This window comes from Peromyscus eremicus, chromosome 8b, assembly GCF_949786415.1.
Source record: "Peromyscus eremicus chromosome 8b, PerEre_H2_v1, whole genome shotgun sequence".
In the NCBI taxonomy this organism is placed as follows: domain Eukaryota; kingdom Metazoa; phylum Chordata; class Mammalia; order Rodentia; family Cricetidae; genus Peromyscus; species Peromyscus eremicus.
This window is the reverse complement of record NC_081424.1, coordinates 12179340-12193477: the sequence shown is the minus strand read 5'-3', so window position 1 is coordinate 12193477 and position 14138 is coordinate 12179340. Positions and strand designations below refer to the sequence as shown.

General features: G+C 43.9%; 1 protein-coding gene across 1 annotated transcript in view; it reads left to right on the top strand.

The window, feature by feature from the left end:
* Positions 1 to 12970, top strand: part of Cdk19 (cyclin dependent kinase 19) — a 128484-nt gene extending 115514 nt beyond the window's left edge. Inside the window, exons 9-13 of the mRNA XM_059272513.1 lie at positions 4861 to 4933; positions 5510 to 5607; positions 6187 to 6265; positions 6882 to 7148; positions 8781 to 12970. Coding sequence (XP_059128496.1) covers positions 4861 to 4933; positions 5510 to 5607; positions 6187 to 6265; positions 6882 to 7148; positions 8781 to 8909 — 646 coding nt within the window. The 3' untranslated portion in view covers positions 8910 to 12970. The remainder of the gene's footprint in view (positions 1 to 4860; positions 4934 to 5509; positions 5608 to 6186; positions 6266 to 6881; positions 7149 to 8780) is intronic.
* The last annotated feature ends 1168 nt before the right edge of the window (positions 12971 to 14138 follow it).

The following is a 14138-nucleotide window of genomic DNA, read 5'->3' as shown; positions in this document are numbered from 1 at the left end:
TATCTGTAACTCCGGTTTCACGAGATCTTACACCTTCTTCAGGCCTCCGGTGGGAACTTCATGAGCATGGTACACAGAAATACGTGCAGCCAGATGCCCATACATAGGATAATTTTTGAAAAAGAGAAAAAGAAGGGACTGGAGAGATGGTTCATCAGTTAAGAGCATTTGCAGCTCTTGCAGAGGACTCAGTTCAGTTCTCAGCATCTACATGGCAGTTACCTTCTGTAACTCTAGATCCAGGGGATCTGATGCCTTCTTCTGGCCTCTGCAGGAAAACACCCATACATATTGAAATAAACAAACAGATAAATAAAAGTAATAGTGATAATAAAAGCCCTTCACAGGAGTGCTCCAGTGGCTTGCATTTTAGTCGGTTCCAAAGTGCAGTCAAGTTGACAACCAAGATCACTTCAGCTTACCAGCCAATTTTCAGTACAAACAGTTGGTTGAAAGCAGTTCTCATAAGGGAGCTAGAGAAGAGCACTGCTCATCTCTGCACCTGTTCACGAAGCCTTTGGTAGGCCCTTCTGCCCTTTAGAATAACCCTGCAGGGTTTTGGCCTGGCCTCCTTTGTCACTCCACATTTTCCTTGACACACCCCACAGTTTTGATGGCCTCAGTTTACCGCCAGTTAAGCTAAAGTTTCCAGTTTGTACAGCTTGCATGTCCCAGAGAGGTGCTTGGTGGGATGAAGCAGCACTTAGCTCACTAAACTGCATATATTACTCAGTACTTCCCCAGTTTTCAAATTCACTTACTAAACTGCTCTGGTAGTTGTAATTGTCCCCCATAAGCTCTTAGGGGGTGACTCTTGGGAGGTGTGGCTTTGTTGGAGTGGGTTTGGCCTTGTTGGAGGAAGTATGTCACTTTGGGGGTTTTGAGGTCTCATGTGCCCAAGCCACACCCATTTCCTGTTGCTTGCAAGATGTAGGACTCTCAGCTACCTCTCCAGCACCATTTCTGCCTGCACACTGCCATGTCCCACCATGATGATAATGGACTAAACCTCTAAACTGTAAGCCAGCCCCAATTAAATGTTTTTCTTTATAAAAGTTGCTGTGGTCATAGTGTCTCCTCACAGCAATAGAAACCCTAACTAAGACAACCACCAATGGAATCTCGGCCTGAAACAGAACTCCTACCTGCCCAAGACCTGTGAGGCAGGGCCTTCTGTCTCACCCTCATGCATTTGACTTCCTCTTACCTCTCTGCATTCCAAATGATTAGGACATCTGCTCAATTCTTCCTTCTAGAAATGCTTTGAATCTGTTTCTACCCATCAGCTTTGCCAGTATAGTTAGAATACCAGCATGCTCTGCTGACAGTCCTGTGGTGGCCTTTCTGTGGTGTTTCTGTCTCTACTCAGTCTGGGTGTGGTGGCACATGCCTTTAACCCCAGGCTGAAGAAGGCAGGGCAGTCTGAGTTAGGGCAGTCTGGTCTACGTAGTGGAGCTCCAGGCCAGCCAGGGCATAAGACCCTGTCTCAAAATAAAAACAACAGACATCACTAAAGCAAAATATGTTGAAAACAGCGATCTAGAAAGTACTTTATTTCAAATAAAATAGTGTTTCAAAAGTAAAAGAATATTAACCTTCTTTATCAGAGAAAAAGAATTTCCAAAATACTTTGCAAATGAATTGCTAAGGGTGGCAGTAGATGTTTTTGTAATTGTTCTAAAGTGTCAGCTCCAAGGAGCTCATTCGAAAGCAAGGCGAGGCTGAGGGAGTCAGGCTCTCACTGGAAAGATGTTTGGATTTAGTCTTCAGCAAGTCGAAAAAGAGGAAGAACACATTCGAAGGAGATTGTTAATTTACTTTGTAAACCTGAATGTTCAAATAAATGCAATTTGATAAATACTTAGAAAGCTTATGTTGTTTTGGAAACTCTTCAGCTCCTAGAAGAGGAGAATTTAGAAAGTCTAACATTAAGAAAAAATAAAACAGCTACAACCAAGAATTCAGCAGTGAGGCAACTTCAAGGTTTTTTTTATATGACTGAGACAACTTAGCATCTAATGTTAACTCAGGAAAACAGCTGATTGGACAAAGAAGCCCTGAGACAGGAAGAGAAATGATTTCTCTATAAACCATAAGGCTTCTTCCTCTTACCAAATCCAGTACCTACCTTGTCCAGAAATGTCCAGATATACCTAAGTATTGTCCAGGGGACCACACAACGGGCACTTGTTCTTCTGTAACAATGAGTGCTTTTGGAGACTTGGTACAAATGTAGCTTCTGAATGGGTGCTGTGAAGCATGCCCTGTTGTCCCAGATACCAAGAGGCTAAACCAGGCTTGAGGCTAGCCTGGGCAATATAGCAAAATCGCATCTCAGAAGCAGGGTTAGAGAGATGGCCCAGCAGATAAGAGCACTTGCTGCTCTTGCAGAGGACCCTGGTTAGGTTCCCAGCACCCACGTAGTGGCTCACAACCATCTGTAACTCCAGTTCCAAGGGGTCCAACACCCTCTTCTGGCCTCTCAGGTCACTGTTGACATGTATTGCTACATATATATATACATACATACATTTATATGTAAAATAAATGTAAATTTAAAAACAAAAATAGTATGTTCTGATTGCTAGGGATATGTGGCTCATGGTAATGTTTACCTAATATGTGTGAGGCCCTGAGTTTGATCCCTGGTACTTTGCCAAGAAGAAAGCAAAAGGCCCACAGCAACGAAACAACAACAACAACAACACTTCAGATGTGCAGCTTTGACCTGATCGTCCCAAGAATTTGTTTTAGGAAAGTCAGGTTGTTACAAGGTACTGTTTAGTTCTTCACTCTTTGTAGGGAACAAGCTTACAGGGGGGTATAATTATAATCCACTTTTTCAGATGAGAGCTAAGTCTTCATAGATGTTAACCTGTTGTTCAGGATGGCACAGTGGGGAAACGACCAAGCCAGAGTCTAACCAGAGTGCAGTCCCTGTGTCTCACGCAGTAGTGTGTCCTTGCCGTGTGTGCCGAGTTAGCTCACAAGGACAGACATTTCAGAGCTGTGATGAAACTGCTCCAGGTCAGTGGGCAGTTCAGCTACTCAGAATAATTGTGTAGAACTTTTGATAAAGGAAATGTTAGTGAGACAACATTAAATGTAAAAACATAACATTTTTATACTGATTCTAATTTTATAAATCCAAAGCAAAAAAAAAAAAAATCCCTGATTTTCCCGTGTGTAAAGCAGAGGTGACTGTCCTTTGAGAGCCACATCTATAACTCTGGGGCATCTCGTTTTTTCCCAGGCACCTCCCTTTCTAACACTTTTTGTTTGGGTGTTTTGTTTTGTTTTGTTTTGATTTTGTTTTCGGCTCAAATAGTTTAATTAAAGAAAAACAAATCCCTCAGAGGTGTGCACAACCATTTGGGTTTGAGTTAATTCCAGATGTGGTCAAGTTGGAAACTGGAGTAACCATCGCAGGCACCTCTGAAACGTCACCACACTCTTCCTGAATGTCTTTGCAAACCGCTTGTTAGCAGACAGGAAGAGCTTGAGCAAGCTGAATTCAAAAGTAGCTTTCCGTTTAATGGTCAGTTCTTTCTCAGCCAGTCAGGTTAGCTGATGGTGTTTAATGTTATTTTTGTTCTCCTTATAGACTGAGCTTGGGACTAACCCCAGGTTTGATTCAGCTCATGCTTTTCTTTGTTTAAGGGGAAATCTTGATGATTCTTAGTTTTTTTTTTTTTTTTGAGACACAGTTTCTCTATGTAGCTCTGGCTGTTCTGGAACTTACTATGTAAACCAGGGTGGCTTCAAACTCACAGAGATGCGCCTGCCTCTGCCTCCCAATTGCTGACATTAAAGGTGTGCGCCGCCACCACCCAGCCTCTATTTAAACAATCTTAAGGAACACCAATTCTCCAAAAATAAATAATAAAAGACAGGGAAATTATCAAAACACTAATAATAGTTTATATATTTATACATGTAGAGTACATTTTTTAATATTTTAAAACTATTTAAAGTTTGAATATTTCATACTTAGGAAATAATATAAATGTTGTATACTTAGAACAATCAAATGAATGCCTCTCCACTCACCTCTTAACCTAAGAAGTAGAATGTTGCTGAGTGGACTGGCATCTCTGGGCGCCTCCCTCCTTGTTCCCTCTCAGAGGGAAGACTGGATACTGTGAATTCGTGTTTGTAACCCCATGCAGGCATCTCTAATACTCACTTAGTTTGATGGGTCTTCAAGCTGTATGTAAATGGTGTCATTCATCTTCCCTATTCAGTTCACATATTTGTAATATTTAATTTACTGTGACTAAATTAACAGTTGGTTTACCTGGCATTTAATAGGTGGATATTTGATTGTTTATAGGTTGGAGGTTGGTGGGTTTTGTTGTTGTTTGTTTGTTTGTTTTATATTATAGAAATGCTAGTAAGAATATTCTCGTATGTCCTGATACTCATGTGTGCACATGTCCCTTAAGCTAGGCCTGGTAACAAAGGCCTATGACCCTCCCTGCTCAGGAGGCTGAGACAGAGGGTGGGTTCAAGGCCTGTACAGCTTGGTGAGACCTGTCTCTCAGGTAGGGAGATGATGTTCAGCTGTAGAACACTTGCCTTATATGCATGACCTACTCTACTTCAGAAGCAGAAACCAAGCAAGCCGTCTCTTAGACGTGAGTGCGCAGCAGAGCAGTGGCTGAATTTCAAGCTATTTGTGTTTTCAGTTCTAATGGTTGTACATAAGCATTCCCGAAGTGACTAGCACTGAAAACTGATGTGTAGTGTTTAACAACTTTCTTTTCCTACTGTGTCAGTGTTAAGTAGTGGGTTTGCACAGAGAACCTGCCTTCGAACGGTCCTTTGGGACTACAATCATGTGGGCTCCTATCCTTGCAGGTACGCCAACAGTAGCCTCCTAAAGTACATGGAGAAACACAAGGTCAAGCCTGACAGCAAGGTGTTCCTCCTGGTAGGTGCTTCTCTCCCCCACTGAAACCTGCTCCCACAGCGCCTCTCGTCCTGTTTACTGCAGAATTGTCCCAGCTAGTCTTCCTTTTGAAGAGGAGAGGGGGGGAGGGAGAGGGAGATTGATTAATTGCTGGATGCTTGAGAAATTAAATCTTATTCCATTGAGAATCATCCTTGACTTCTAGTCTTAAATTTCTTAAATGATTCGTATCAGAAAAAAGAAAGAATTTTAAGGGTCCTTAATGGTAATTTCATAAATATGTATGTAGTATACTAATTGTTCAGGGAGCAGTACAAGATGATGTGAGGGTTAGCAAGATGGTTCAGTGGCTAAGGACATACGTTGTCAAGCCTCGACAACTTGGGTTTTTGATCCCCAATCCCTGGAACCCGTGTGGAAAAACTTACTCTAAACACACACACACACATACACACACACACACACACACACACACACACATTAGTGTGTAAAAGATGTGTTAGATGTTAATTATGTCAGACATTAATACAAAACTCAGGTAGGTGACTTGTCAACAACCTTTTCATGGGCTGTCACATTTCTTATTTGTTGCTATAGCTTCAGAAACTCCTTACCATGGATCCAACGAAGAGGATCACCTCAGAGCAGGCTCTGCAGGACCCTTACTTTCAGGAGGACCCCTTGCCCACACTAGAGTACGTAGCCTTCCTTCTCTGTGGTCTTTGCTCCATGTTGATGGTGCTGGATGCTGCTGAATGCCAGGGGAGCACAGAGAAAGGGCCACAGCAGCTTCCTAGATGAAAGCCAGAACAGACGCAACTCAGGCACAAGGCAGCAAGATCAGAGGTTAACCAGAGGGCCAGTGCACCTGACAGCCTGCCCACAGCTCGCCTTCCAAGCCTGTGCTCCGGGCTTGTAAACACTGGACACCTTTTTTCTCTGGAGGGGACATTCATTTTCATGTTGAAGCAAATGCAAAGACAGTTTCGTTTGGTACTGCTGCGGTAGTGCTGACAAAGTTCTGTGTCATACTGCGAGCCTGCCTGCCACAGTCCAGCAGCAGTCCCACCTCAGCCGTGACAGTGGCAGTGGCAGGGTGGGCAGGTAGTGACTTGTCCCTTCCTTACTTCTTAAATTAAGATGTTTGGAAGGCGTCCAGCAAACACCAGTCATGGTAAAGAATGGGATGCAAGTTAAGAAAGAAAAAGTAAAATTTTAAAGTAAGGTGATAGAATTACAGATTGTGACGTGTGTTTCTTTTTCAATGGTTTTAGTGTGTTTGCTGGCTGCCAGATTCCATACCCCAAAAGAGAATTCCTCAATGAGGATGAACCAGAAGAGAAGGGCGACAAGGTATGCGCTCCGTGCAGCACTGACTAGCGCGTAGGATAATTGAGGGCGTGATTTGATCTGTGCACTTGCCCACCTTTTATGTAACTTACGTTGATTTTGATTTTGCTCTTTGTGGGAGTTTGGAGGCTGAAGGTGGACTTTGAAGTTTAAACTGAGCTTCTGTTTTGTCTTAGGAGCCCATTCTAGTCCCAGTTCTTGCTCATTTTGTCCAGTGTCCTCTCCACCCTGCTATGCTTTCCTGAGCATCACTCCATCCTTTATGTTAATGGGCTATATTAGCCACTCCCCCTGCTCTGTTTGCCAGAGTCCTGACTGAAAAGGCTTTTAGTTTTAAGGAGTGTGATAGTGTTTCCCATGTGCCTTGTGGTACCCACTGAAATGTCTGTTGAATTTGGAGATGCTACACGGTCTAAATGAACTTCAGAAACCTTTGCTATTCAGAGCTCACTGTGTTAATCTTTGGGAAGGATGTATTTTGGAGGTTGTCACCCCATGGGACCAGGTTATACCACAGGGGTGTCACCAGCCACACATGTGTATCAAGTAGTGAAATGAATTTCCCATTCATCTGGCTTCACAGTAAAATTTCGGATCTTTCTCCCCCTTCCCCTAAAAGAATCAGCCACAGCAGCAGAACCCGCATCAGCAGGCCACAGCGCCCCCACAGCAGGCTGCAGCCCCACCACAGGCTCCTCCACCACAGCAGAGCAGCGCCCAGACCAATGGGACTGCAGCGGGAGCCGCGGCCGGTGGGGCTGGGGCCGGAGCAGGGCTGCAGCACAGCCAGGACTCGGGCCTGACCCAGGTGCCTCCAAACAAGAAGCCCCGGATCGGGCCTTCGGGTGCCAGCTCAGGCGGCCCTGTTATGCCGTCAGATTATCAGGTACTGTGTGACTGCTCCTTTTTGGTATGAATGGATTTTATGAAATAGGATATTGACTTTTAACAAATCCTCTTACAGTTAAAAAGTTCTTAGCCCCAAAATATGATATAGAAACTAGATAGTTAAATTTCTGGTGTTCCATGAAAGGGAAGATTTTTTTAATCACATTTCGTGCAACTATGAGATATTTCCTATTGTGACTTTTTATCATAACCCCTGGGAGGGAAAAGGAGGAGGTGGAGGCTCCTTAAAGAAATGTCGGTACTCTGTTCGTTCTGACCGCAGATGGACAAAATCGTGAACACTGAGAGTAGACAGAGCTTGAGAAAGATTGCTCTTACTGGAGGAAATAGTCAGTCAGTAGCCACATAGACACGGGAAATGAGAAAGACTGAGAAACAGGTCTCAGAAACAGTCGTAGTCACACTAAAATTGTTTTAACGCTAGGTAGTACTTTTTGGTGTTCAGACCAAAAGGAAATTGCAGCTGTAGCACTAGTTAAGGAAACTACAGGGAAAAGACTTGGCTCACATCTGATTCTAGGATTTGTAGGGAGTGAGCTGCCTCTAGGTTTGTTTATTACACTCTTCAAAATAAGCCTTTTTTTACATTGTCCTAAAAACAGTGCCATATTTTGTTTTCTTGTATTCGATTTTGAGTTACTTTTACCTTGTATTCATATTGAATTGTTCTGTGAGGAGACGCTGCCCTTTTAGTTTCCATATGTGGGGTTTTAGGCTGTTTTAATATAAGCAAGTATGATTAATACATCAAAAAGAGGAGCACAGTATGGTGGCCAGCCCCGGAATCTCAGCACTCGAGAAACTGAGGCAGGTGGATTGTTGAGAGTTCCAGGGCCAACCTGGCCTACATAGTGAGTTCTAGGCCAGCCCTGCCTTACACACACACACACACACACACACACACACACACACACACACACACACACAAAAAGAAAGGGATGTGCATTTTTTCCCTATTGAAAAAGAGAATATTTTCATTAAAAAAAGTTGTTTTAGCACAAGGTTTAGCCTAGGCCGAAAGCTATTGTCTGCTGTCTCTTGAGACCAGTCATGTAAGCAGGTGCTTTCTTTACTTTTTAGGTGGGAAATAAGATTTCTTGGTGAGGAAGTTCCATTTTGAATATCACCTGAAGTTTACAGTCCCTATCCCCAGCTGGTCCGCCCTGTCAGCCTTCTTGTTCCCTCACTGGCAGGCTCCCAGTGTCCCTTGTTCGTACTCTGAAAACTCTGCCTCAAAAGAATGGTTTCCTAGTCACCGCTAGTTATGAAAGTGAGAATTATCAGTATGCAGTTATATCTTACGGATATCACTTTTTCCAGTTACCAAATTGTTTTGTTGTCAAATCTTAGTCATGGAAAAGGCTAAATCCCTCTGCCTTTCTTTACCAATATAGCTCACCCTCCCCACTGCCCAGCCAAATCCAATGCCAACCAGGGTGGTCACAGTCTAAGCAGGCCTCTATTTCAGATGAGCAGAGCATGTCAACTGCTGTGGAGCTGGGCCAGGAGCCTCATGCTGAACGTAGCTGATACTCTGTCCTACTGTGACTGGCACCTTGAGCCCCTCTCTGTGGTCAGTAAACCAACCCCCTTTCCTGTTTTTTTCTAGCACTCCAGTTCTCGCCTGAATTACCAAAGCAGCGTTCAGGGGTCTTCCCAGTCCCAGAGCACACTAGGCTACGCTTCATCTCAACAGAGTACACAGTACCACCCATCTCACCAGGCCCACCGGTACTGACCCACTGCCCTCTGCTCGGCCCAGGACAGCACAGCACGGACTGCAGCAGGGCTGTGTCTGCATTGTGAAGAACCCAGAAGGAAGACTGTGACGCCATGCAAAACTCAGCACTTGAGAGGAAACCTCTGCGTACTGAGTGTCTGAAGGACTAATATCTCTTCTTGGTTGACTTAAAGAAGATTCTTGTGAAGTGTCCCCAGCCCTCCTCCCTGCATGACTTCCCCGGCGACCCCCCATGGAGCCTCCCTCTCCCCCAGCACTTCTGTGTCCTTCAGCAGTCTCTGGAGGAGTTTCTGGTGCACCTTTCTCACGCTGTAGCAATCATTGTAATTTATCTTTTCTTAGGACTTCAACGTTTTAGGAACAGGGTTCCGTGGTGTATAGTTTTATACTTCATGAACTGATGGAGCAACACCAGGCGAACGCACCTTTGAAAGCACTACACAGTCTTCACAGACTAACTGCTTTGCTCTTGGAAGTCTTAAAAAGAAACTGTTACTGTCCCAAAGTACTGTACTTTACGTTTTTATTTATCTCTTTCAGGGAAGGTCTAGTAAAAGACAAGTGTGGGGCAGAGGGTCCCCACCACCAAAAACGGCGTCGATCTTTGCAGTTGCCATGCCTATGCTATGAAGAACTGAAGTAGTTGGTGGTTTTTATATAATCGTTCATGTGGAACTTAGTTCCCAGAATCATCATATTCTGAATAATATTCAGTAATTAAAATTTATAATTTTAACCTTCACGTAGCTAAGTCTACTTTAAAAGGGTTTTCAAGAGCTTTGATGGAATCCGGTCCTTTGGGACCCACCTGGGAAGTCTGAAGAGACTGTTAACTGCACTAGGACTTCACAGAGGAGTCATGCTGGTCAAAGGCGAGTCTTCCCCGGAAGGAAAAGCTTTTTCCGTGTACCGCTGGAGGTGCTGGCTGCTCCACGGGAGCCGTTGGCCTCTTCATCCTCTCCACATCTGGGGCAGCATGAGTGACTTTCTTACATCATCAAGGATACTCCAGTCGAAGCTTGTTAATTCACCCACAGTGTTTTCCATTTGTATTTACATTAGGCATAGAGTGACTATTTTTAAAGCATGTTAAAATTTTAGGTTTAATTCATGTTCAAAGTATGTATTATGTATGCATAATTTTGCTTTTGTTACTGAGACTTAACGCTGTCAAGAATCTTTTCTATTGCACTGAATGCTTTCTTTTGCCCCTAGGAGAAAACTTAATAATTGTGCCTAAAAACTATGGGCAGATAGTGTAAAGTAGATGAGGTGAATATTTGCATTTCCATGATCTACGAATTAGAGGGGAGTTCTTTTTTAGCTACTTTTAAGGAATCCCTCCCCCTCCAGAGTCAAGGGGAAATGTAAAGGCTTAGCGCTCCCACTGTAGTGCAGGGGGCGAGACCATCCCTGTCTGATGCTACCAGCAGCACCAGCCTCGTTCTCAGTGTTTCTAGAAAAAATAGCCACTTGTTGTATATGCAAACTATATGCATTTTTAAAAACTATTCTTGTGAACTTATCTACCTGGTTATGATACTCTGGGGTCCATATTCAAGTAAAATAAGATTTTAGAAGCCAGTATACATTTTGCACTATTGATGTGATACTGTAGCCAGCCAGGACCATACTGATTTCTGCATAATAATGCTTATAAATAGTAATAAAGGTTGCATAGTGACATGCATACCAAGACTGAGGAGGAAGTCATTGACATGCTCCCTGGGAGGAATTTCTGACTGGCTCCATGGATTTTTATCCCTTTTATTTTTAAAAATAACAATCAACCTCCTGCATAATGTAGCTACCTATATAAAGTTTTGTCTTGTGCCCTGGAGCCTCTGTCCAGGGCCACTGCTCCCTTACCCCAGGCTCAGTGCTCTGCTGGGTAGGAAAACAAAGAACAAGACACATTCCTTGTTACAGCCGATCCAGTGACAATAAGCTCATGTAGGATGTCTTATGCCATGTGATTGACTTACAGATGTCATGATATGAAGGTCCTTTTGTTTACTTCCGAACCCGCTTGGAGAACTATGCTTCTGAATTTTATAGTAAACAGTGTTATCGGGAGCAGGTATGTGGCTGACCACTTGAGGAGAAAGCCAGTGAATCACTGTCACAAAAGGCATCTATGCATATTTGAAATGTTCACAGCAGCCTTCTGCAGCAATTGGGTGGCCTTGTGGACAGAGCACATTCTACCAAGTGGTTGTAGGAAATTACCATGAAAATAGAAGCTCTGTTCTTGCCCTCGAGTGAGCTCATGTTTGATAAAAGACACTAGCCCCAGTCTGCGGATAAAACAAAATACCCACAGTTCTTGTATGCAAACTGGATACACGATTCCGGCAGGATGCACCTGTACCTTCACAGGACTGTCCTGGTAAATCTGACAGATACAGGGGATTTTGTCGGTTGCTTGTGGTATAGTGTTTTCCAGGACATAACCGGAAAACTCCCTTCCATACGCAGCTGGGTTCCACGTCACTGCACTGGTTCTCTGCTTTCTCTTCTTGCCTCAGGGTTGGCAATGCATACCTGTGCCCAGTGATCCTAGAAGTGATTCTTGTTCATCACTTCCTTTTTTTGTAAAGGAAGCTAAGCCTTTCACATACATTAAGGCCATAGTCCATGGGGTGGGGCCTCTAGTGGGACCTGCGAATCTTCTTAAGGGTAGAATTTACCTTTGTGAGCCTCAAATGATTACATTCCTCTTTGAACATTTATTAGATACTATTTTGTCCCCTAGGGACACGTAGGCATCCTCCTACTTATGAGAACCTCAGAGTCTAGGGAGGTATTGAAGGATTGAGTTGAAAGGTCTCTGTTCTTTATATTAAAAGTCACTTTTAGGGGTAGCTTTGTGGCGAGGTGTTTGGGGAAAAGGATTCAGGAGTTTGGGACAGACTAGCTTAAAGTAAGGTAGCTTGGGGCTGGGGTGGTAACATGAGGCTGAAACAATCCTTTTGATGAAGTAAACCGTGAAGGGAGATGCAGAAATCAAGGACATCTCTATTTTTATATCTGTGCTTTTGAGACTGTAGAACTTAGAATTCTGACATTCTGCACTATTTCACTCTAACATGAACTAATACCTTGAAGACAGGAAGGGATGATGTCCACGTGCATTCACGTTCACTGCCTCATGCCTGGTGCATCAACTTGCTAGTTGTTCTCTGTGCCTCAGAAATGATGCTCTTTTGTCGCTAAAGGGAAAAGGAACTGGAGAGCAAGGCTTGCAGCCTGCTTGGCTTTTGAATTAATGTGTAGCTGTAGCTCCACTGAGGAGGACTTGCAGGGAAGCTGTGGCCCAAGCTCAGTGCTGCTCCCCAGGAGATGGAGAAGGCAGTGGATGGCCATGGGGCTTAATGGAGGCTTGAAGGAGTCAGTACAAGTAATAATTTTATATCAAATGTAGCAATTTAGGTCCCCATAATCATCAAGAATAGTCATAAATATCCTAACCCCAAAGGTCAGTGTTTGAGGACTTTGAAAAGTGCGTTGGCTCCAAGGAGGTGCTTATTCCTCTGAAGCTGTCGCCGAGAGGGAGTGACGCGTATGTGTTATACGGGAAATACCTAATGCACTGTTATCACCTATCATGAGTAAATTAATACTATTTAATTTTTTTAAAGCTTTGTCTGGGCAGACACTAAAAGCATTATACAAAGCCAGGACCGAGATGTCCTTTTTAATAACAGCCGAAAGTACTTTTTATATATGTTATACAGTGTGTCCTTTGTAAACTAGTTTGTATTCCTGGTAATTCCCATTTGTGAAGTGTCCTGTCTGTCCTTTTCTGTCACTTTCTGCACGCACCCCTCTGTATGACGTAGATATTGCCATGGCTCTCCCTGCTCTGCTGTGATGTGTATACTCCAAGCCCGCTGCCCTCGGTTACCCATTCTGGGGATGCAGAGTGTGCTGACTCTTCAGAACTGAGGGCTTCCGCTCTGGAGTTATCCAGCCATTCTTCTCAAAGTGACTGTTCCAGCTACGATAAGTTACATGTATTTTATATCCTTGGTTGAAATAAAATTTAATTGACTTTGTTTCTGTGCGGTTTATTTGAGATGTAGAAAAACATTTTTAAATTTAAAATTATTGCACACGTGCACACGTGCATAGGCAGAATAGTGCACGTATGGAGGGCTGTGTTAGGTTTCTGTTTCTGTGATGAAATAAATACCCTGACCAAAAGCAACTCGGGGAGGAAGATGTTTATATCATCCGGCAGCTTGTAGTCAAGGCAGGAACTGATGGAGAGGCCGTGGAGAACTGCTGCTTACTGACTTGCTTCTCCTGCTTGCTCAGCCCGCTTTCTTTTAGAACCCAGCCCCAGCAGCCCAGGGGTGGCAGAGCCCATATCATTCATCAATCACAGAAAATGTGTCCTACAAGCTTGCCCACAGGCCAGTCTGGTGGAGGCCCTTTCTCAATTGGAGGTTCCCTCTTCCCAAGTGACTGGCCTCTGTCAAGTTTACATAAAGCCAGCCAGCCCAAGGCCAGAGCACAGGGAGGACTTCCTTCTCTTCTACCACGTGAGTTCCAGGATCCAGCTCAGCTGTCAGGCTCCGAGGGGAGTGGCTTGGCCTGTTGCCCTCTTTCAGTGGTCCCCAGAGGACTCTTATAAGCCTGGTTTTTTGTTTGTTTGAGTCAGGGTCTTACTATGTAGCTCTGGCTGTCCTGGAACTTGCTATGTAGACCATCCTGGCCTAGAACTCAAAGGTTCCCCTGCCTCTGCCTCCCGAGTGCTGGAATTACAGATGTGTGCCGCCACCACCCAGCTGCAGCATGCTCTCTTATTCAGGGCAGTTATGTCATAAAACCAAATGGGGCTTGCAGAGAAAAGTAAATTACAGCTTTCTAAACACCTCTGAAGAGAAATGTCTAGGTATTTTATAAAGAAAACAGCATTTTTGTGAATGGAGTTGGGCAGCAAGATTCTCCTTTTGAAAGGGTGTTCTGTTGGACATGGCTGCCCATGGAGTCTGCCTTCTGAGGTCACTGCAGTAGTCCAAGGCATCATGGAGTGAAGAATGTTTTAAGTGACTTAAATATAAAGCTTCTCTTTCTTTGTAAAATAGACACTATGCATCCAACTTGGCCGTTTTCCTATAGGCATTGATTGTGCATTCGGCTCTGTCTTAGAGTTGCTAGTGCTGTGATAAAACACTGACCAAAAGCACCTTGGGGAGGAAAGGACGTATTTGACTTACA